This window comes from Anarhichas minor, unplaced genomic scaffold, assembly GCF_050575085.1.
Source record: "Anarhichas minor isolate MPS153535 unplaced genomic scaffold, ASM5057508v1 ptg000048l, whole genome shotgun sequence".
NCBI lineage: Eukaryota > Metazoa > Chordata > Actinopteri > Perciformes > Anarhichadidae > Anarhichas > Anarhichas minor.
In genome coordinates this window covers 25,001-50,205 of record NW_027466494.1, presented here as the reverse complement: position 1 = coordinate 50,205, position 25,205 = coordinate 25,001, and the positions used below count along the sequence as shown (strand labels likewise).

Genomic DNA, 25,205 nt, shown 5'->3' with positions numbered 1-25,205 from the left:
GCCGAGAAACCTTTCTGTTTATCAGCAACACAAACATCCTCTCAAAGGATCACGCGGCTGAATCGACTTCTCTAAAACTCAACGTCATAACCTTCAAGGAGTCAAGGATTATTTGTCATTATGAAACACGAGGATGCACAACAGAATTCATTTGTAGCCTTTTTACAACACAAACAAACAAAACGCAAACTGTAGAACATCCCTGTAGAGCATTTGTTGAGTTTGCATCATACGGAATGTAAACTATGTATCTCTATAAACTATACAAACAAAAGATGGCCGACATCTTCACTTTTAAAAAGAATGAAATAGTGATTTTTATTAATTATTTTTATGTTTTATAGACGAAACATAAAGCACATATTCCTCTGGATGACTAATGATCGGCCCGTGTGCTCTGCAGGTCTCCGGGCGGCCCTCCTCCTCTCGGCGTTCTTCATGCTGCTTGGATCGGCTGTGAGGAGCATCCCTCTGACGGAGCAGCCTCTCAGGAGATGGTGAGGACACACGAGCATCAGCGTGATGAGGATGATGGTCTAAAAAGGGTTAGGAAAGGAGGAAGAGAGCGGCTCGTCGTCCATAGTATCTACGTATAAATAACCTTCATCTAACAAGTTCACTCCACACAGAGGGGTCGGTCTGGAACCAGGTCTCGGTCCCGTGTGGACCCTGGTCTCTGCTGGGCTCCTCCCATGTCAGACTGGGAAACATTAAAAGAACCAAATCATTATTCAGAGCTTCACTCAGGAGCTCAGAGAAGGTCACTGCAATTACAAAAAGTAATTCCATGAGTACTTGTGAGCGCTAATCTGTGTAATGATTACTGTCAATGAGGGAGGATATCAGACCGCTACGTGGAGGAAGTTGTATTTCATATCGCTTTCACTGCACACATTTAAAGGACCTTTATTTAAATTTAATTTTTAAATTTGGGCTCTCAAAGAGCAGATTAATCAATTAATGTTTGCATCGGTGCAGTGATACTAGCTGACTGTATGGAGATAAAACGCCTCTGTTAGAGTTTATCAAAGAAGAAGAAGACGAAGAAAAGAGCATCAGGTTTAATGTTTGTAACAGTCTGCGTGAACGTTTCCTCACATTGTGTTTAAAGAGCCTTAAGATGCTTTCACACGAGTCCACTTCATCCACTTCATCATGCTCATAATGATAGGGACTCAAAGATTCTATACACACACACACACACAGAGACACACACGTTGGATTAGAGGCATGCAGCGCCCTGCATCACCAGCAGATGGCGCTCTCTGCTTTCTAGTGTGTGTGTGTGTGTGCGTGTAGGTGTGTAGGTGCTGTGTTCACTGACCTCCTGCAGAACGGAGGATCAAACACGGCTCGGATCAGTAAACGTCCAATGTGTCACTTCCTGTTTTCTCCTCATGACTTCCTGTCTGTTCTGGGTTTCTAGGATCCTTTGAAAGGAAATGAAAGGAGTTCCTCTCGTCTGCTTTTTGAAAGCGATCCTCTTGTGTTGATGGGGAGAGAAAAGACAACGTGATTCACATCAGAGACATTTATTGATGAGATCAGTTTATTGTCAGTTTATGTAGTGAAAGAAATGATGTAATCTCGACCTGCACGTCCTGCACGAAGCGTCCTCGAGTGGTGTATGAATATGAGATATGAGTTTACATATCGTGGAGGTTTGGTTTCACTCGTCGTCTTCTTGATTCTTCTCAGTTCCTTTGGTTTGTTCGCTGTCTGGTGTTTCACAGTATAAACGTGGTCGGTGCTCTTCATGTGTTTGAGGATCAGGAGGACAAACGGCTCGTCCTCTTCCTCCTCGTCCTCTTCCTCGTCCTCCTCCTCCTCGTCTCGTCTCTGTGATGAGTTGTCTCATCACAGCTCAGCTCTCCTCTGACTCCTCTGGTTGTACAGAAACACTTTCTGTTAGTGAAGTCAGATTGTGGTCTGTAGGACCCTGAAGGCACCGTCTGACAGGTTCCATCAATACGGATTAACTTAATCATCTCTCCTCCTCTTCCTCACGCTACTCCTCATCCGTCCTCATTAAAGCAGCTTCTAGACGCTACAGACTGGACTTCAGTTCTTCTGAATACAGAAGCAGCGTGAAGGTGGTCGTTGTTAAATGAGTTTATTTATTCAGATGTAAGGATTTTGGTCTTTAGTTTGTAGGTGAAGACTTGAAGAGAGACGCTCACGCTCTGCAGGAGGAAGAACTAAACATATTCACAAACCTGAATACGTCTTTATTTAAAGTGGCATGTAAACGCATCCCAGCATCTTTGACCTTCAATCACGTGCTGGTACAACAAAGACAAACGCTGTATTTTAGAGTCTGAGGTGTCAGACGAAGAAAACAGCAAAGTTAAAAAAAACATGGAATACAAACTGGAATATCCGTCTGTAATGCAGATCTGTTTGTGTTTATGTGCATCACTGACGTCGTCCTCTGTGTGTCACGGCTTTAATCACCTCTTATCGCTGCTTTGTATATCCAGAAACTAAACGTACACATTTAATAGTCATCACTCTGGTGTTCATGTATGTTTGTATTTCTACTCTCTGATCTATACTCTTTGATCAGACTCTGGCACAATAAGTTTTATGTCCTCTTATTATTTCTTATCTTGGATCTAAATGTGGAGGGTTGTCGTACGTTCTTGGATCTAAACTTTGAACGTTTATTTTAATAACCTGATTGGTGATTTACGTCCTTCTTATTGGTCTTAACGAGGTCCTAAAGTGTTAAACATCCAGTTTTCTCTTCCAGCCTGAACTCACTTATGTAGAATAACAATCATCTCAGCTGTCAGATTTACAAACTGAAAAACTAAAAACAAAGATCCTCTTGGTGTCCTTTTTCTCCAGCTGAGCCTCACACTGCTCTGAGCTCTCAGCCAATCAGCAGGCGTGAGGCGTCTCCTGTCAGCTGATTGGCTGTCTCGCGGTTCACCTGTCTCAGTCCTCAGGGCCCTGGACTCTCTCAGGGAAAACTACGCCTTGCTTTTCCATCAGATATTAATAACTAAAGCTTCATTTCTTCACGAATTTTTATTTAATCTCGATAGATGCTCAGATTTGAAGCCATGTTTGGTTGTTTAACGGAGGTTTTCACAGTGAATTTTGAATATAATTTATCGACATTGTTCCGTTCCAGGTTGATCCACGGAGGTCACTTCCTGAACGGTCTGGCGGGCCCCACCATCATGAGCTCGGGCCCCTTCCTCTCCACCACGTGGTTCGCCCCCGACCAGAGAGCCACCGCCACGGCCGTGGCCTCGCTCTTTTGCTACCTGGGCAGCGCCGCCTCCTTCCTGGTCGGCCCTCTGGCGGTGCCGGCCCCCAACCTCACCGGGGCGGCGACCACCGCCGTGGCGGCGGCGGTTTCCGACAGCTCCATCCGAGACCGGATCCAGCTGGTGATGTATGCAGGTACTGACAGCTCGGAGGATCGATAGCACATCGTTTCTTACATCATGTCGAAGGACAACAAATACAGTCAGAAAAAAACAATTATAATGTTCATAACCGCCCCTCGTGGAAGAGTGGATTTCTGTTATGCTTAACTGATTCAGAAATGTAAAAGAGAAACACGGCGTAATAGATGGAGGCTGCAGCTCTTGTTTAACCTACAGGGGTCTGTAGGTCTTAATGTCTAAAGGACAGCGGGGACACCAGCACTGATGTCTAAAGGACGGATCAATGAGCTGTAATGGGCAGTAATGGGATCAATACGACGTAAAGACAGACAAGAGATGTTCACTGCAGTGGAGTCAGAGAGGAAGGGCTTCAGATGAGGAACGCACCCAACCATCATTCATCAATACTCTGATCATTCATCAATACTCTGAGTATTCATCAATACTCTGAGTATTCATCAATACTCTGAGTATTCATCAATACTCTCAGTATTCATCAATACTCTGATCATTCATCAATACTCTGAGTATTCATCAATACTCTGAGCATTCATCAATACTCTGATCATTCATCAATACTCTGATCATTCATCAATACTCTGAGTATTCATCAATACTCTGAGTATTCATCAATACTCTGAGCATTCATCAATACTCTGATCATTCATCAATACTCTGATCATTCATCAATACTCTGAGCATTCATCAATACTCTGAGTATTCATCAATACTCTCAGTATTCATCAATACTCTGATCATTCATCAATACTCTGAGTATTCATCAATACTCTGAGTATGGCGTTAATTAATGAATGCGTTAACGCGTTATTATCGCGTTAACTTGCCCAGCACTAGGAATAATACAACCTAACATGTCAGAAAAATAAATTCAGAATTATTGCTGTAACACGTGATTTATTCTTTTTACTTAACGGTACAGTGTGTAGCATTTAGGGGATCTATTGGCAAATTAAATATAATATTCATAAGTATATTTTCTTTAGTCTATAATCTCCTGAAGCTGAGAGTCGTTGTGTTTTCGTCATGTTAGAATGAGTCCCTCATGTTTACATGGTGAGCGGGAGGCGGCCATGTTTCTACAGTAGCCCAGGAGGGACACAGCATCTCACTGAATTAGGTCTTCATGTTCACTTCATAAGTGACTTTCTTTAAATGTTGAATTAGTCCGACTGTCCCGTCTCTGAACTAACCCGTCTGTCTGTCCGTGCCTGTCTGTCTCTCTCAGAGCTGTCTGTGATCGCCGTTCTCTTCGCGGCGGTGCTGCTGTATTTCCCGTCTCGCCCTCCGATGCCTCCGAGTGTAGCCGCAGCCAGTCAGCGCCTCAGTTACAGGAGCAGCATCTGTAGACTCCTCAGGTAACACACACACACACACAGTCACACACACAGTCACACACACAGTCACACACACACACAGTCACACACACACACACACAGTCACACACACCGTCACACACAGTCACACACACACACAGTCACACACACAGTCACACACACCGTCACACACAGTCACACACACACACAGTCACACACACACACACACACAGTCACACACACCGTCACACACAGTCACACACACACACACACACACACACACACACACACAGTCACACACACCGTCACACACCGTCACACACACACACAGTCACACACACACACACTCACACACGTGCATGAGCTGCCTTAACTCTTTATGTGACTCAGAGGCAGAATTATCTGGAGGCTGATTATGAAGCTGAGCATTTACTTTACAGGTGTGAGGGGAAACTCACAGACACCTATATATCTATATATATATATATATATAGATATATATCTATATATATATATATATATATAGATATATATATATATCTATATATATATATATCTATATATATATATATAGATATATATAGATATCTATATATATATATATATATATATATATATATATATATATATATATATATATATATAGATATATATATATATATATATATATATATATATAGATATCTATATATATAGATATATATATATATATATATATAGATATCTATATATATAGATATATATATATATATATATATATATAGATATCTATATATATAGATATATATATATAGATATATATATATATATAGATATATATATATAGATATATATATATATATAGATATATATATAGATATCTATATATATAGATATATATATAGATATATATATATAGATATATATATATCTATATATATAAAAGTTGGAGAAAGAAGAGCTAAAAGAAACTGATTGAATCTCACTGCAGCCCCCCCCCCCCCCCCCCCCCCCCGTCCCGTCACTCCACATCGCCTGAGCAGAGAGTCCTTTGGCCAGATTTGTGGAGGAATGAAGCCCGTGGCCAGGGATTAAAGGGGGGGGAGAGAGAGAGAGAGAGGGAGGGAGGGAGGGAGGGAGGGGGAGAGGTGGTCTGGCTCTGCTGCTCTCGGTCCCCTGCAGGATGAAATAGCTTCAGTGCAGCACCGTGCGGTCCACAGGCCTCTGACCAGCTTAGCGCCCCGTTAAGAGCTGCCTCACATACACGACACGGACCAAAGCTGGTAGCACTCGAATGCATCGTTCCGGACAGACAGACACACACACACACACACACACACACACACACACACACACACACGGACCGGCCAACTGAACTAGGTCATCCAGCTGAGAGGGGCTCTGTTCCACTTGTGATAGGCAGCCTTCCAGAGACCTGATGTGTGTCGGCCCGCAACATCAAGCTGCAGAATTCTCCTGCTGGTGGACGTGTGTCCTCTAACACGAGGTGGACAAATATTCTATTATTTGTGCCTTTATTCTGAAAAAGACAACCTTCCTACTAGTCTGTTTCCATGGCTAATGAGGATGAATATTCCTCTAATGTTCCTGTTTCCATGCAGCCGTTAACATGCAGATGAACATAAAGGACCTCATGTCTCGTCCTCATCACCAGTGAACCCCACGGTGACGTCCTTCTCTTCTGTGTTTGACGGGTCGACGTCGTTCATCACGTCTAAATATGTCAAAGTGAACATCGGGAGCTAAAGGATATATACAGCGGGTAAAATAAGTTGCCAATGGTTGCCAAAACCACACCTGAGCAATGCATGCGACTAGTTTCTCCACACAGGAGGCGTCTTGAAGCCGTCATTACCAGCAAAGGCTTTTGTACCAAGTATTAAATCAATTTCAGTAAGCGTGTTCAATACTTTCTCCCTGTGTCATTCCATTTTATTGCACATAACTTAATTTCTGAACGTATTTGTTTGGATTTCTTTGTATGTATGGATTAGTTGGGTTGTTACCAACATCTGGTGAAGATGTCATGTCAATAGCACCTTTAGAAATATATTTACTGAGAAAAATGGTGACGTGTTCAATACTTATTTTACCCGCTGTATATATATCTATACAGTATATAGTGAATGAGCTGTACACATGTCCAAAGAATGGTCCTAGAACCTGAAGAACATCAACATATAACGACAGTGCTGAAGGTGATTGGTCGATACCTGCTCTGCTCGTTAAGGTGATGCAGAGCCAGCTAATTGGATGGTAGTGACAGCAGGCGGTCGTCCACTCGTCAGGTACTCGTCCTGACACGTTTCCATTGATTGATCTGATCCTCTATTCAGAGTCTGAGCGTCGGTTAACGATCTTCAGCTTCCAGCTGTTCACATCTGCCTCCTCAGCAGCCGTCTAATGAGACGCCCTGAATGTCTCTGCACGAGGTGTAGAGTAGTCATTGTGTTCTGATCACAGTGAGGGAGAAGACTAACCAGCCTGAGTATTGCCCCCCCCCCCCCACCACAGTCAGGCTCACTTTAGCTCCCAAACTTGTCATCTTGATGCATTGCTCTCCAGCCGGGTCTGCCAAGGACAAAAAGCACTTAGCTGATGACGCCGCCGCTGGCTTTGAGACTTCTTCGGAAGTATTTCATCACCAGCAGGAAAAGAAGAAGTCTTCCTCGGTAGCAGAGCGTCTGCCTGCTCACATTTGGTTTGTCTAAATAAGCTCCCCGGACCAGGAAGAGGGTGCATGGATATTGATTTTCTCGCAGTTATGGCAAGGTTAATGAAAAGGGAGCAGAGAGGGTGCTCCATCACGGGGCTGTTTACGAGCGTCCCTCCACGCTCTCCTCAAGGCCGAGCAGCTCCAGGCTGCTGAGGACGGGTTAGTGTCTCTGTGGAGTCCTGAAGAATACGTTTACATGCACAGTAATATACAGCTGTTATTCAGAATATATGACCATAATCTGAATTTATTATGGTTCACGTAAACATTATATTCTGTAGCTCTTATAGTGAATGGATCATGTGTGATATGATTATTGTTCAGGTTTTAGGATCATTCTTTGGACACAAGAATAACAAAGAAATGTGGACACTTTTCTTAATTTAATGTCTTTTAACAAGGAACCGAACCGATGAGCAGTATCGATAATAGTACTAGTATGGATGAAATGAACGATACTCGTCTCTAACAGCCACAGAGCTCTTTGCTGTTCAGGTGTTTGTGTCAGAGAACAAGTCCCTTAAAGACTTAAAGAGTGTTTTTTGGAGCCGTAGTCTGGATTCAGAGGCCCAAGGTTCTCCAGATGTCCCCTGGTGATACAGCTCAGGACTCAGCCGGCATCCCGATGAACGAGGCGGAGCGGGAATAAATGTCCGGGAGTTAAAACAGCGTCCGTAACAGCACAAAGGACAGAAAACAAATGTATGAATCCTCCAGACGCCGGCGATTCTAATCATGTCGCCGAGGGTCGAGGAGGCGGCGCTGATTTAAATCAGCACGCCGCCTCGTTGAGCGAAGGTGATCTCTGTGTGTGTGTGTGTGTGTGTGTTCCTCTGTGAGCTGATTAGATATTAGCCGACCACGTCTGCAGCCTGAAGTCGTTAATCACAGCTGGAAGATGGAGCTTGTTTTTATGATTTCAGCTGATAATCAGTTATTAATACACTCGGGTAGTGTTGAGAAGATGATTTATTCAATTTAGGGAATGAGCAGAAAAAAAGATCAATATTCATTTTATGAGGAAAAACATTCTCTTGGTTTTACCTTCGCAGACACTTTAAACTTGGTTATGTTGTTGAATATCTTTTGGTTTTACAGTTAAAAACAAGCTATTTAAACAAATATATCAACATTACATCGTTATTGTGATTATGAGACGAGACGTGTGTCTTAATGTGGCAGAAGTGTTTTCCTGCTTTTAAAGGCTGCATGACGGTAAAGCAGACGTATTCTATAAAAATACAAAGAGGTCCAAATGTTATGATTCAAGGCCATATTTAGATGGTTTATTTTCTGTGCCTTCATTCCAGATTAGCGCTTGAACGTTTGCTCAAAGGAGTTGTTCTTTGTCTTCCACATAACTTCTCTTTAATATTTGCATACTGGTTTTGTTCCAGTCCATCCATTCTTGATTTGAAAGCTCTGTTTTCGTTTTCCACTTCTGTCTTGTTTTAGAACAGGCCATGTGAAATGACTTTTCTCTGACTCACTTATTAGCACTGTTGTGTTGTCTGACTCGACCCACATTTGATTGGCTGAGTGGCGTCATGAGAGATTATTTACAACGAAAAGGCCCCAAAAGCTGTGCAAAATGTAAGAATTCTCAATAATTTATCGGTTATAGATCCGTGTCCGCCTGTCATTTTCTGAATAATACTAAAGACTATTTCATTTAATTCAACAAGCTAACATTATCATGTTAGCATGCTTACCAATAGCATGGTAACACGCTAATGTTTAGCAATTTAACAAGCTAACATCATGATAGCACGCTGACCCTCATCATGGTAACACGCTAATTTGTACCAATTTAGCATGCTAACATTATGTCAGCATGCTTATCAATAGCATGGTGACATGATAATGTTCAGCAAGTTTTTTTCTTGTTCTCTATCTAAGCTAACGTTATCACATTAGCATGCTTACTATTAGCATGGCAACACACTTGCATTTAGCTATTTAACAAGCTAACGTTATCACATTAGCATGCTTACTATTAGCATGGTAACACACTTATATTTAGCTATTTAACAAGCTAACGTTATCACATTAGCATGCTTACTATTAGCATGGTAACACACTTATATTTAGCTATTTAACAAGCTAACGTTATCACATTAGCATGCTCGCTATTAGCATGGCAACACACTTACATTTAGCTATTTAACAAGCTAACGTTATCATGCTGACATGCTTACAGTTAGCATGTTATTTAGCTTCTTAGCATGCTTAGTTACATCATTATGTATCTTTAAACTTGTGTTGATCGATTTTCTTGCAACTTGTGAGGGCATCTCAAAAAGCTCCAATGATGACATCATCTTAAACAGACCGAGACCACCTGAAAAAAGCTCATCTCCAAATATATCCATCAGGAAGTGATTTCATGATTGATCACAATGAGTCCATGTCTCTCACCTTTTTATGCAAATTAAGAGGTTTACACGTCAGCGCGGGTATTTCTCTTGATTAATGGGTACAGAAGCATTTAAAACTGCTGTGCTTGTATCCCACTCTGTGTACTTTGTCAGTTCATTAAGTCCATTAAAGTGTGTGACAGCGAACCCTCAGTAATAAACCTGAAATCATCAGACGCCTCCTTCTCTACCCGCTAGTCATAACTCATAACATGCGGTCGATTTGCAGTCTAATAATGCTTCTAATCAGTTATTTCTATGTGAGCTTTGTGACACCAAAATAACATAAATTTACACATCAGAGGTATTAAAGTGCTGCATAAACTCCGACTGTCAGCCACAGTATTTACTTCAGTTGGTCCTGATGATGCAGGATGACGGTCGCCATAACCAAACAATTCAATCTGTTTAACTTCATGTTCACTCCTCTGGGTTAACTGTTCAAAGTCCGTGTGAACAAGAACCAGAACTAAATCCCTTGGTTCGGACCAAATGAACGCAGCTTTAGCTGTGAGAGCACCCTGACATACACATCTATGAATGTCAGAATATTTGCCCCATTTGTTACAGTGAGAGACTTTAACAGTAGAGGTGAAAATACTGTGTTGGACTGTTTAAATGTAAGTGTAGATCTGCCTATTTAGGTTTTAATTTGAGCAAAGGGCTGCATGTTAAACAGAAGAAACTGTGAGTAATAAACGTGTGTGTGAATGTTTGAGAAGATCTTTTTATCCGTAGGACGGTGACAGGATCTAAGAAATAATCTGTGTACGTGTAAGTGGGTGTAGTTCATAAATAAACCAGAAAATGAACTCTTAAACCTCTTAATGTGTCCTCTTTAGCAACCTGCGGTTCCTGATGGTGGCGCTGGCCTACGCGGTCCCCTCTGGAGTGATCGCTGGCTGGGCGGGAGTCCTCGACATGGTCCTCACACCAGCCAAAGTCAGCCAGGTAGGCAGCAAACTCACACACCAAAACAACTTATCACGTAAATCGACGTAGCAGGATGTTCAGAGCAGTGGCCGTCTTTATGTATGGTAGCGGGCTGATTTCTGTATAAACTAAACCGACGTACGGGAAGAACATTACTAGTGTAGCATTAAAGCATGGTGGACTAGCAGGCTAGGTAGCTAGTGTAGGGAAATACCTTGCTATCACCAGAGGAGGGACAACGTTGGCTCTGGGCTGACATTTAGCCCCCGTTGTTCTGGAGAAAGACAAGCTAGCTAACGTTAGCTAACTAGCCAGCCGTCTGTGTGCAGAGCCACTTCCTGACGAGCTGGGACAGCATTTTACGGCCCCAAAAATGTGTTTTATCACCACAACAACTAGCAGCAATCACCATTTTCTTTCTTACGATTCAAAAGACCACGGAAAGCAGTTTAAATGTCCGTTCTACTCTTATTCTACTTCGATGCATATCACCTTTGATCTCGTTAAACCAAGCTCACTGAGTACAGCGACAATGGAGAGCTTTTGTCTTCTGTGCACATTTTCTGCAAAAATTCAAAACACTTTTCATAAAAACAAACACTCCTCAGATTGTGAAAGCGAGGTGAGCACTGATTCTCTAGTTTTCATCTTTAGTTGGATGAGTTGCAACCAAGTAGGAGACACAGAGCCTCATCTTGTGTTTTCTGCATACAAAACAGAAGCAGCACGAGCAGCTCGCCAGTTCATTTACCGGGTTTTATTTCCTCATTTTCAAAACCTCCACTGTGCCAGCATTTTGCAGAGCTTTTCACAAGCTTGCACGAACAGCGGGATGAATAGCTGGTGAGGTTTCGTAACATTTAAAAACCCTTTTAGGCACTATATAATGTCTCCTGAGAGTGGAGCCTCTGGAGAGTGTGCAGGTGAAGCTCTTTTAACGTCATACGTTGTGTTTTAAAGTCGACCTGAAATACAGGAGATGTTGAGGGATGATGGACCCCGAGGCTCCTGCACGAACCGGAGGAGGAGGAGGAGAAGAAGTGTTTCAGTGTAGAAAAGGCCTCCAGTCTGCTGCAGCAGTTTATCTAATCGCTCTTGTGAAAACACTTTAAAAAGCTCTCTCGCTTTCTGTGTTTCCACTCATGGAAACCCTCTCACATCGCTTGAGAAGGGTCCAATCAGTTCCAGTTCGCCATTTGCATTCCTGCTCGCCATCTTCAGTCTGAGACAGACGGAGGCGAGTTGAGTGCTGCTGCAGAGAGAAGAAGAACAGCAGCTCTGTATAGTTCTTCATGATCCAGGTCTCAACACAGCAGCATGTCAGAAGACAAGAGGAGGAATCTTTGCAAGGTTACCATCAGACCGGAGCTGCTAGAGAGGAGCTCACACACCTCCTATCTTTATACCTCGCTGAGGAGGTGGCAGAGCGCACACCTAATGCTTCTTCCATTTCATTTGTTCTCCACAGATTTGTTTCTCTTCCTCCACATTTCTTTTATCCGCGCTAGTTAAGAAGTGTGTATAGCTGTGCATCTAAACATGGTGAGGTGGAGGAGAACCAAGGCAGCAGGAGGGTTCTTTGCGTGGAGATGTTTGTTCTTCAAGTGGAGTCGAACAGAGGGAAAGTCAGTACGTCTGCATCTTCTTCTGTGTGTGAGCTGGCTGTGAACCCTCAGCTTTCACTCATCTGACTCTACAGTCTGCTGAGAGCTTTGTGGACTTGGTCGGATCCAAAAACAGCTTCAGAAACACGTCGTTCAGGGAGAACGTCTAAATATACAGACCCCTTTCCTCTCTGTCTCTAAACTCCTAATGCATCTTTCATTTCAACAAACATTCCAGCTTCCCCCTCTTGTTCCCTTGTGGATTTTTTATTATCTTTCAATCATCCATGAGAGGCGTTCCAGAGTGTGACTGTTTCTCTGGTAATTTAACGGACGCAGAGAGAGAACGCCTCGGGCCGAGGTTCAACGCATCGATGGCAAAATAGCAATTTCATACTTTCCAATAATTCGGTGCAAACAAACACATGTTCACCTCGGTGCTCCTTTGTTTTCCTGATAATTGCTCCATTGTTCTGCTGCTCGGTGTGTCGTGATATGAAGTCTACCTCCAGCTGTCTGTGCACCAGATCCGGCTCCAAACCTACGCTCGTCTGTCGCCGAAGTGCTTCACTGTCATCGTGTCGCACTCACAGACCTCATCTCATCTGATGCAGTGCTGCACAGCTTCTATCCTGCTTTATTTATACCGTCTTTCCTTTTCTCTCTCTCTGTCTCTCTCTCTCTCTCTCTCTCCCTCCCGTCCATCTCTTCTCTCTGCTGCTGAACGCTCTCACATCCAATCATGACCTGTGTGTTTCAGAAGTCAAAGGCTGTTTTGTAAAGTGGATTCATTTGACAACTCTGCTCCACCTCCGCTTCATGCGGTCGTTCATCCTCAGTCTGTCTCTCTGTCTCTGAGTGTTTCTATTTATCTATCATCTGATTCTCAGCCAGCCGTGCATCAGTCTGATCTGAAGGTAACCGTGTCGGCAGCATGAGCAGCTGTATTTAGTTCTTATTCAGTTGTTGCTGCAAAGTTTCTCACAACTTCCCCTCCGAGATTAGTTCAACTCTGGGGACGTTGCAGCGTCAGGAAACGGTCAATCACAGCCAGCAGATATCTTTTATTCCTTCCGTGAATATCATTCTGCGGTGAATATGTGGAGGATAAATGAAAGGTGTGGATGCAGGACTGCCTGGAGCTTCACCGTCTGTAGAACGACGTCACAGCATCCGGTTAAAAAGGTCAAACTGAAGATGACAAATGCAGTAAAACCGTCAGTGCTGGAAATACATTTATGTTTGTTTTGACTTTATTTAGTTCAGTCAGTGAGGCTTACTGCTAGATTTCTGCAACTTCATCATCATTGCAGCATGCAGGTTGCCAGCTGTCTGGTTACAGCCGTCATGTCTTTTAAATATGCACCTGGTGTGTTTTAACGTTTGGCAGCGATTGATTAGATGAATGAAAGGCAGAGGAGACGAGGCACGCAAAGATCAGCTAGCTGGTAAATCTGAAAGCTACACCAGGGAACTCTTTGAGTATAAACTTCAGGGCTCAGACTGTTTATAGGAAGTGGACGTAGTCATCATGACGTCTCTCGTTGGTTTGTGGATGTTTTGATGCCTTGAGTTCGGCGTTTTGGCCATCACCATCTTGTTTTTTGCAACCAGTGAACAGGAAGTGACCATATATGGACTGAGGAGGAGTGACGTAGAGACGCCGTATACGTCTCTGGTAGAGACCTGTCAATCACCGTGTAGCCCCGCCCTAAAGCATCCCCTGCTTTATGGTCTGTTTGACTCTAAATGGACCATAATGTACTAAATGAACATCATGCTGTATTGAAGAAGACTTGAAACTAGAGATTGAGACCATAAACTCATGTTTACAATGTTTACTGAGGTAATAAATCAAGAGAGAAGTAGAGTCATTTTCTCATAGACTTCTATACAACCAGAGGAGTCGCCCCCTGGTGGACACTAGAGAGAATGCAGCTTTAACACATGAAGCTTTGACTTCACTTTAAAGAACCGGAGGTTATCATCTGGTCGAACTACTAAGTCCAAGTCTATATAACTCTGCCAGGTTTGGAGTTCACTTCCATGTTGTTTCCTCTTCAGACCTTTTTCTCCGTTGACTTCCGCCCTGCAGACACAGTGGTTGTTTTCTCCGACAGAAGCACATCTCAGATTGTGTTTTATTCTCAGATCCAGTCACTCATGACATCATACTCTCACTGTGTTTGTGTGATAAGTAGGAGCTGTGAGTCTGGATGAGACCAGGACTCAAAGTCTAAGATGTATGACTCCTGGTTTGTGTCTGGTCTGATCTGGGATGGTATCGGGTCTCCTGGGCTCTGAACGCCTGCTGTGTGAGCTCTGCTGGAGGAAATGTGCAGACAGAAGGATTTAGCATCGCCACAGTGAGAATGACTCACAACTCTTACTGTTCCCTCAATGGACCCTCAAAGTCACTCGTGAAGTTCTGGATCTCTGGTTAACTTTAGGCTCCGCCTTCAGATGGAGCACGTCTCTGCTATTAAAGACTGTTGTGTGGGTTTAGTGGGATTACATGCAGTAAAGGAAACACCATGTAGAGGCAAAGCTGTGGATAAAGTCTTTGATTATTGGCTTAAAATGGCTTATAACTAGAGACCAAGAGAGGGGGAGAGAATGAGCAGAAACAAACATGTTAGCATGTTAGCAGAGGATCCTGGCCTTTTAGAGCTCGTCTCAGGCTTATTGACACAATCACAGTCCAGCAGACACGATTAAGCTTCAAATCTGACCTTCTTTAGACGTCCAAGGCGCCGAGAACGCTGCCGGTAATACGGCGCTGACGTTCTTGTTGCCATGACGTCGTGGGTGTTTTTAAAAATGTTAGTGAATCGATCAGAAGACGTTTTTACATTCAATCACTTTGATAGTCCGCTTCTCTTCATCATAGACGTCCATGACTGGGTGATGCTGAGCATGATGAGGCAGAAAGCATCAGATCCTGTGTTTACATTCTGCTCATCCTCCGTCTGGTTGGATTTGGTTGAATGTGAGTTTTTAGACTCGACGGGAACCAAACACAGGAACGCTCTCGTCTGATTGGTTCAGTTTGCTCTGGTTCTGCTGTTTGTTATCGTCATCTATAGTGTTTCTGTTCTTCATAAAAGTAAAAGATAAATAAATCTCATCATTAATACTTTTAATGAACACATCATGATAACGTTATAATGTACCTTCAGCCAGTACTCATGTTCACTGAGCAGAGCCTGAAGGCATCATGATGTAACTGAAGTGACTAACGTTACTAGCTCTCCTCTGATTGGTTGTTTACAATGAAACATGATCAGAGATCAGAGACTAGAAACACATGTTCTACTGAATGTTGGAGGAGAACCATCGTCGGTAGAACTTTATTTACACTCTGATGGTTAACGTTAGACTGTGCGGATCTACTACGGTCCATTACTCCAGTGGTCTCGTCTCCTTTCATCTTTCCTTCCTCACTCTTTGATCTTTGTTATCCTACAGGTGGACGCTGGTTGGATCGGTTTCTGGTCGACTGTTGGTGGATGTGTGTTTGGAGTGGCGATGGCCAGGTAAGCTCCTGTACACCTGGATGTTTTTATTATTGTGAATATGGTTTTATGGTGAACATTGAAGCAAGGTGACCACCGTAACATGCACAGTATACAAATATACACTTGACGCTTTACTAACGGACTTTTATTTTAACATACTTTAACTCACAGACCATGTGAGTTGCGTCTTCATCACTTCTTCTTATCCCTAAAGCAGCTTCATATTAAACATTGACTTCAGAGGTGAGATAGGTTATTTGTTGAAGGAACTATAAAGAAGTACTTTCTCTCACAAATATGTAATGTTTGAAGCGAGTTTGGACTTTTCTTTTCTGGTAAAATACTGTATATTTTTTCACCTTTGCATCTGTAGAAATGATTAGAATCAGACGCAGAAAGAAGAATCACCTTTGAATTGAACTGCTCATAGATTCATTCATCGTGGGTCAAAGGTCGTAGACTTTGGTTTGTTTAAAGGAGACAAGTTGTTAACCACTGACTTGGGTTGAGATGAAAGTAAATGGATGAATTGACTTGAATATGTAAAGGTGCAATGTGTAATAGCTCCACACATAGGGGGCAGCATTTCAGCTCTACTACTGGGTCCATGCGGTCTAAACTTACAGTCATCGGTTATTAAACAAACAAAGCAGTACGTATCCTGCAAGAGGACTAAACAGAAATACAAGTTGTTTTCTCGTTTCTGCCACTTTGGATTAAATCCAGTAAACAAACTATCAATGGATGTTTTATAGACGAGTCCTCAGGCAGCTCGACTTTCTCGGTCCTCTCATGTTGGACTGACTGGACGCTGTAGTGACTCTACATCGCCTCTCCAGGTTCAAAGTGGTATTACAGGACAGGAAGGGCCGGGGCTAGCTGGTTAGCATGCTAACTTCAGTTCATCATAACAATAATACATTTTATTTAGGAAGCGCTTTTCAAGAAACTCAAAGACGCTTTACAAAGGAGATAAAATAGAGAGAAATGTTATGACAGGAACAGACAATTAAACACTTTGCACAAACGAGTAAAATTGTTGGAGGTTAAAAGGCGACAGAAGTTAGTTTTAAGTGTTTTTTTGAAGTAGTTCCTGATGTTTCTCTAACTATGTGACCTCTTCACAGTCTGGTGATGATGTTCATCTATAATTGCTTTAAACTAAAAGTCTGGACACATCTTACACATCTTAATATTGTTTGCATTGTTCAAATGGAAAAAAGGCTAATTCCAACTGCTCTTCAACTTTAATACAAACAGGACGGTTGATCGGTTGAATGAACGTAAACGTGACACACAAGACGGTCGTGAACAAAGTGTACTTTAATTTGAAAAGCATTGAAATAATCAATTCACGTTCTGTTCTGCTGCCTCACAAACAAGACTAGAATCTAGAGTTGTATCCCTCTAGTCACTGAGCATGTACTTACTGTACGACTCTAACATGATTAATAACTAATACATCTCATGCAAAGGTCATTTGAAGGTTCTCTTGCTCCTCTAATCTCATCTCTTTAACATATGACCTGATCCAGCCACACTGCCATAGAGTGAGGGGAACGGATGCTAATGCAAAAGCCACTTCTCCTCTATTGATGGATAGCGAGCCGCGCCGCAAAAGACAAAAAGTGTGGAGTCTGCAAAAAGCGAGGGGGATTCATTCCCTCTCCGACGGATATATGTTCATCGTAGAACCGAGGCCCAATCAGCACTTCCAGGCAGGCCCAGTGTTTTCTTAAAGCTGTAATCAGGGAAATGAGCCCATAACTCCCGCTGTTAATCAATGAAGCCGTTAGCACCAGATGAAAGTGTATGTAAACAGAGCCGTTGAGTTATTGGTGTTGATTACATAGACTCTGTGTCACTGGAGGGATTGATTAGTCTCTCTTTGGAGCAACAGTTTGGTAGTTCAATGAAATTCAGCTGCCCTCCGAACCCCAAAACCCGTTGCCGGGATTGAAAAACATGTTTTATTCCAACAATCGACTAAACTGAAAAATCATTATCGTCAGATTTTCAACTTTCCGACCGTCCTTGAACACATTGTGTGTGACGAATGCTTCCACTGGAAAAAGCGACCGAAACTAAGCTTAAAATTGTGACGTTTCATTAAAATCATTTTATTCTACATGTCTTTCTGATTGATTTCACACTTTAAGTAGTTCTACAACATTATTTCTTCACTATCTCAGAATCTTAACGTTTTTGGACACCATTTAACTGAACACCTATGTATTGTAGACACATATCTGTCTAATTAATAATGCTAAGCTAAGCTAGAACATAATTTAAGTTTTAACCTGATGTGTGTTTTTTCTCACTTCTTCTCTTTGATTGGTTTTGTTCTTTGGTGGATTAAACCCCAGATGTAATCTGACAGTAATTCAAACTGTTTATTTATAAATAGAAGAGAGGCCAGAATAGAGGTCACATGGTCCCTCCTCCAGATACATGACAGGAGTCTGGTTTTGGAGTTCTGTACCAGTTGCAGGCGGGACAGGGACCCAGTGATCCCAGTACACAGGGAGATGCAGGAGGACTGATTACATCAGACCGGTCATTTGGTGTTTAGGCGGAGATAAAGCGGTGTGTCATCGGCGTAACGGTTGAGGGAAATGTTGGGGAAACTAAATGCTTCCTCCCTCTGGTTTTATTCTTTCTTCTTCACCAACTTGCTTTGATGTGGCTTCACTAGATACATTAAGAAACAATATCCGGGAGGATGACCGCTGGATCAAAGATAAAACAGATGGATCCACACACAAAGTATCTCCTGTTAGAAGGGTTTTTATTGCTCTTTCTCAGACTTTACTGCTACTGCATTTACCAGAAGCTTTGTATGAGGAAGTTACAGAGAGCCGTGTTTGTCTCTTGTCCCACTAGCAGTCTGTAAGATGTTAATGTCAGGATGTGACTTATTATGTGCCATTAGCTGTCCCTCTCCCTGCAGATAGCACCATACTGAGTCAACTCTGAGCACTTAGTTTGCTGCAGGGGAGGCAAGAAAATGGCCTCCTTTTTAAATGCTTTTCGTGCTGCAGGTGTTGCTGTTTCACATTTTAAAATCTCTTTGGGGATTAGTAATTGCCCTTTGCAAAAGAAAAGAAAAGAAGAAGAAGATGCAACCATTTCATTGCCGGTGGATAGTCGAATGCTTGATGCACCCGTCATGGAATTATTTAAACAACAAATGTGGCCTTGGACAGAAGCTGATTGGAGGATTATTTCCCCCCGTGGATTGAGGAGTAATCTCTAACGAGCGTTCCCTCGTTATCTTCCCATTACAACCCCCAGGAGAAGAGGAGGGAGAGGTCTGAGCCAGGCAGAACTCCAGGTTAATGAGGAAATAGAGCAAACACCATCAGCCACTGCCTCGTTTTTTTTTGGCCTGCAAAAACTGGACAATCTGTGATTGCACGCTGGTCGTGGTTATTATTCCGTCTCCATGTATTTGGTTATTTACTGCGTGTCTGTCTCTAAAAACCGTGGACGGGCTTAATTTATAATATCATAGTGGAGAAGATATTTCATCGTTCCCTGCAGGCACAGGGAGAGCAGAACATTTAATCTGATTCTACATGACTCAAATGATGCTATCTTTATGGCCGATAAATCCCGTTAGAGCGGTGTAAAAGATAGACTCTTAATTCTGCCGTTACCTCATGAGATGACATGACCCTCCTTACTCAGCGAGCGCTGTGACACCGCTCCGAGCTACACTAATGGAGGCGTTTGAAAGTGTTCTCTTCAACATCATTCTGGATTTTTCTTGTTTTCAACTTCCCTCCCCGGTTTCTACTGAGGATGTCAATAATTAAAGGAAACACTGTGACATAGTTGCATGTTTGCAAAAGGTGCAGATATTTCTTAAAGCAGCTCACTGTAGTTTTTGGGACTATTTTCAAACGTGGATTAATCCACATTTGGTGCTCTAGTTTATTTAGACTCCATCCCACATTCACCATCCTGCTGCTGCAAATACTCACTAAAGTGTGTGTGTGTTCGTGGGAATCGTCCCTTCGCTAAGTCCCGCCCCTCTAACAGTGACTGGCCAATCACAGCGTATCACGGTCCAGCTCTGATCAGGAGCTCTGCTAGACTCTCATCGATGGTTTGACAACATGAATACGGTCTTTTCAAAATAAACTTCCGTCTTCACAGGAAACAACTTAGTTACGTTTAGGAAATGCACAAAGAAGTTTGTACTCAACGTGCTGTTCATTACTTTATTCTCTGAAACTCCAGAGGACTTACAAACAAAATGAGCTGTGAAGAATCAACGAGTGTAACTATGTCACTATGAAGAGCAGGGATTACAATGATCTGTAAACTCATATCTCATATTCATAAACTACTTTATTACCTTCATACAAACCCTGTAAAGAAACAAGCCAAGTATTAAATGTTGTATAGTTAATTATATAGAAACAAAGGTTGAACATCCTGTAAACTGTTTGATTTGACTGATAATATTTACTATAATGTAGATTTTTAACACCTGTTTCTAAAACATCTAAAAACGAATTGACCTTATTTGTAAAATCCTCAGACATGTAAATAATGTTTTTATTAGTGAATATTTGAGACAGTCACGTCTGAAAGGCTCAGATCATAAGGTTATTAAAGGCTCATAAACTTAGAGGAAGAATCAGGCGTTACTTGTTGGTAACATTGACTGTTGGGTTTAATGTTTGTAAGAAAAGCACAGAATATATCGAAGACTTATGATATCTATGTTGGTATTGGTCAACTATCAGCCAAACTGTGTCATGCACATAACTTATCTCACCAATAAGTGGCCGAGCTCTTTATCAAGTGGACTCAGGGACCATCGGAGCTGCTGTGGGAAATAAGCTACTTATGGAGTTCCTGCTCAGAGGATCAGATTGGATGTGATACAGAGCTGTGATCCTCTCTGCAAAGAGATGAGGGCTCGTCTGTCTGTCGGGGGGGAAAGAATGAGGATTTCATCCCTCTCTGGCACCGGAGGACGGTGGAGGGTTTGAGCCAGTCTGTGGCAGATGGGCCATGCCGATTTGAGGGGCGTCGCTGTGGGGGAAGAGAAGCCAGACGTCTCTGTGAAGCGGCCTCTCGGACAAGACCGCCTTTTTATTACAAGTGCCACCAGCTCGATCTTTCAAACTGAAATATATAATCTGTTTCCTCAGAGTGAGCTGGAGTCTAGAGCAGGAGACAACCTCTAGTTCCTTAAAGTGAAGTCAAAGCTTCATGTGTTAAAGCTGCATCCTCTCTAGTGTCCACCAGGGGGCGACTCCTCTGGTTGTATAGAAGTCTATGAGAAAATGACTCTACTTCTCTCTTGATTTATTACCTCAGTAAACATTGTAAACATGAGTTTATGGTCTCAATCTCTAGTTTCAAGTCTTCTTCAATACAGCATGATGTTCATTTAGTACATTATGGTCCATTTAGAGTCAAACAGACCATAAAGCAGGGGATGCTTTAGGGCGGGGCTACACAGTGATTGACAGGTCTCTACCAGAGACGTATACGGCGTCTCTACGTCACTCCTCCTCAGTCCAGATATGGTCACTTCCTGTTCAATGGTTGCAAAAAAACAAGATGGCGACGACCAAAATGCCGAACTGGAGGCTTCAAAACGTCCACAAACCAACGAGAGACGTCACGACGACTACGTCCTCTTCCTATAAACAGTCTGTGGTCTAGAGGTAGAATTCAGAATGACCGCTCCTGAAATCCAAAGAGACATGGATGTCGTCTACAAACGCCACGCTGCAGCGCTCTGAGCGGAGACGTTCTCATTACCCCCCCCCCCCTCTGGTCCTCCGCTCACTGACAGAACTTCACCACCTAGCTGAACTAATCAGCCACTTCCAACACTTCTTCTTTTTATTCTGCCGTTAACTTCGCTGTCAAGTTCAGCCCTCGTTTTACCTCCGGAGCGTCTCGTCTGTGAGCAACCAAACAAAAGTAATTAGTGTCTGTCTCTCTGCTACGGGGGCTCCTTCTGTAGCTGCATCTAATCTCTACACCAGCAAGCACGCGCGCACACACACCGTGAGGAGAGGAGGTAATGAACTATGAGGGCTACAAAGGAGAAGCAGCAATCCTCCAGAGAGACAGAGAGTCTGGGAATCGGCCCGGTGGCTTGTCTTCCACAATATATTATAATGTGCATTTCAAGTCCGCCTCGCTAAGCTGGAGAAACAAATTGAATCAAGTGTCTCTGCTCGTGTAATGACAAGTGGAAAGAAACAAAGAGAAGGATCCGGGCTGCTAGAAACAATGCGTGTCTCCTCTAACAGACGACGACACCAGCAGACATTAAGTCACCGCGTAGAGCCGCTCTTTGTGTTCATGACGGATGTTCTTGTCTTAAGGTCTCTGAAGGTGGATCGGTTTCACTGTTGCTGTTGTTGTTTTCCTCCCAAACAGGTTTGCGGACTCCATTCGGGGGATGCTGAAGCTGATCCTGGTGCTGATGCTGGCGGGAGCCTCGCTGTCCTCCACCTGGTTCACGCTCACCTGTCTGAGCTCCTTCACCCACCTCCCCTCCACCGCAGGTGGGTCCATGAACACGAGGCGGTCCAGAGACCGGAACCAGAGTCAGGGGGGTGTTTAGGGCTGTTTCTCATGTTAATGAGACGCATACAAGGATTCAGTTCATACAGTGCAGTTTATTGTGACCTGAACCACGGTGATTAGGTTAAAGAGCCGACGTTCAGCGTTCATCTGAGAGGGTTCATCAGGTGAACTCTGTTGGATCTGAAGTCCTTGTCATTAGAGATGAATCTCACGGTTCAGATCGGATCAGCACCAAATATAAAAGGAAGCAAATATAACTTTTAGAGATCTCTGATCACACTTTTGTTTTCTGTTACGTCAGAAGACATGCAGCGCAACTCGACCTTCTGTTTGTGTGATCTGGAGCTCACAGCTGATCGGTTCCTGGTTTGTTTACATGAGCTAACGTAACGTCGGTTTCTCTGCTCGACTACGCTTATTGTTGAATTAATGAACCACACGTCACACGTCACTGTTTGACTCCCGTCATGCGATGCGTTCAGTGAGCGTGAAGCAGACATCTGTGGCTTCACAATGAATTATATTCATTTCCTTTTTCAACTGTGTTATTTCAACTCTTTTCAAATAAATATTTAAGTTTTGAGTATTTAAATATATATTTAGGTTCAGAGTATTACTTGAATATACAGGTATACTTGTTATATTTAAGTTGAGTATCTTGGACTCTGGAGAACATGTCCCGTTGTTCCTTCCTGTCGGTCTTTCTACTGGTTGAGCTGCCGCTTTGTCCTCAGACTGGTGGACTTTGTATTGAAGACCGTTCACCAGTTTGGATGAAAACTCCCTGAAAGCTTTTAAAATGTCCATTAAACCACGTAGCTGCTGTTTCAGAGCCAACACAGTAAAAAACCAAAAGAATCCTTCCACACAGCGATGTATGTGCTTCATAATGAGCAGAACCAATCCATTAGACCTCAGTGATGAACCCATTTGGACGTTAGTGGACCGAGCTGCTTGATCCAAAGCCAAACCAATAAGCAGAGCAGCGTGTCGCCGTTCAGAGACACTGATTCCAGCCTTCATCATCCATCATCATCATCTCTGCCTGTCTCACCTCCTCTCAGACTCTGGCAGTCTGCAGCAGACACACTCTGTTCCTCCACCTGGGAGGGAGGGAGAGACTGCAGCACTAGTCTGAGGTGGTCAGCAGCACACAGACCAGTAGGACCAGTCTGTGGTTAGATGAATCTTAATGATTTGAGTAGTTACTGAGGTCTTATCTTCAACCCCTGACTTCCTTTAAACACTGGTGACCAATCAACGACACCAACATGCGAAATACTCGCCTGAGAATATTATACGTCTTAGGCTTTTATTGTGAAAGGTTGGAGAGGTCTGCGCTGCCTAATAAAGTTTGCCGCTTGGTACTAAGCTTCTACGTTGTTTTAAAAATATAAAACGTGATAGATTGATGACTTGATCTGTGTAATTCTCACGTTATCGTGTTTTGTGTGAAAGTCAGGAGCCAACCAAAATTATGGTCCATTTAGAGTCAAACGGACCATAAAGCAGGGGATGCTTTAGGGCGGGGCTACACAGTGATTGACAGGTCTCTACCAGAGGCGTATACGGCGTCTGTACGTCACTCCTCCTCAGTCCAGATATGGTCACTTCCTGTTCAATGGTTGCTAAAAACAAGATGGCGACGGACAAAATGCCAAAACTTGAAGCTTCAAAACGTCCACAAACCAACGAGAGATTACGTCCACTTCTTATATTCAGTCTATGGTGAAAGTACTCGAGACAAAAACAACGGTTTTAAAAAATACATCAATGTGCGAATCAATTATTATCCAAATATCAGGTTGGCCCGATTATAAGGAATTAAAATAATCTTCAAATAGTCATTTTCAGCCCTAAATACAAACATTTGTAGACTTTCAGTTTATAGGAAACGTCTTCCTGTCACATGATCCTGAGCTCCCCTCCCCTTCTCTTCTCCCGCTGCCTTCTGGGAAATCTTCATCAGATTACCCAATTCAACAACCTGAGGTTGGTTGAAGTGTTTGATATCAGCTTCATTAGTGCTGAATGAAGACGAGGGGCCCTCAGAGGCCCCGTGATGAGAGGGACGTGAGGGCTGACGGTGGAGCTCATTTGGACCGATGTGCTGTGATGCTCCAGAGCTGACGGCTTCATCTGCACCAAACATCTCCCTCTAGACTCCGGACTCAGCTGAGACCAGTCAGCGCATCGTGGTTTTAAATGATTCAATCACATCCACAATCTTTCTCTTCTTCTTATACTAAGAACTGCTCCCAGATCTTTACTCCGACACACTTACTTTAGTTAAACCAGTGAGAAGAAAGCAGTTTTTAGTTTACTGTGGAATCCATGAGATGAGTTGCGTGGTAATGCTGAGCATGCAACTAAACTAAACACAGCGATGCATTTATGTCTTCTTTGAGCTGAAGACTGCTGTGACACCCGATGGACTGGAGGAGAGTCGTCCTCATGGAGCCATGAGATGTGTTGGTTGCTCGTGAAGAAGCAGAATGTTGGTTTTGTTTCACAAATCTCAACCTTAAGGAGCGGACGTGTGTTTGCATGAGCTTCTTCTCCAGTCAGTGTGTTACTACAGTGATGTTCAGCTGTGGACCTATGTTAGACTCCTAACAGAATCAGTTTAAGTGAACGCTATATTTAGAATGTTTTCACCTCTTTACCTTCATGATGAGGAACTGAAGCTGTTCTCTCTGATCTCTACAAACACAC

General features: G+C 43.0%; 1 protein-coding gene across 1 annotated transcript in view; it reads left to right on the top strand.

The window, feature by feature from the left end:
• The window catches only part of slc49a4 (solute carrier family 49 member 4), a 41,162-nt gene that overhangs the window by 3,742 nt on the left and 12,215 nt on the right, over positions 1-25,205 (top strand). The window contains exons 2-7 of the mRNA XM_076112245.1: positions 404-497; positions 3,140-3,414; positions 4,648-4,777; positions 10,711-10,819; positions 15,874-15,941; positions 22,341-22,468. Coding sequence (XP_075968360.1) covers positions 404-497; positions 3,140-3,414; positions 4,648-4,777; positions 10,711-10,819; positions 15,874-15,941; positions 22,341-22,468 — 804 coding nt within the window. The remainder of the gene's footprint in view (positions 1-403; positions 498-3,139; positions 3,415-4,647; positions 4,778-10,710; positions 10,820-15,873; positions 15,942-22,340; positions 22,469-25,205) is intronic.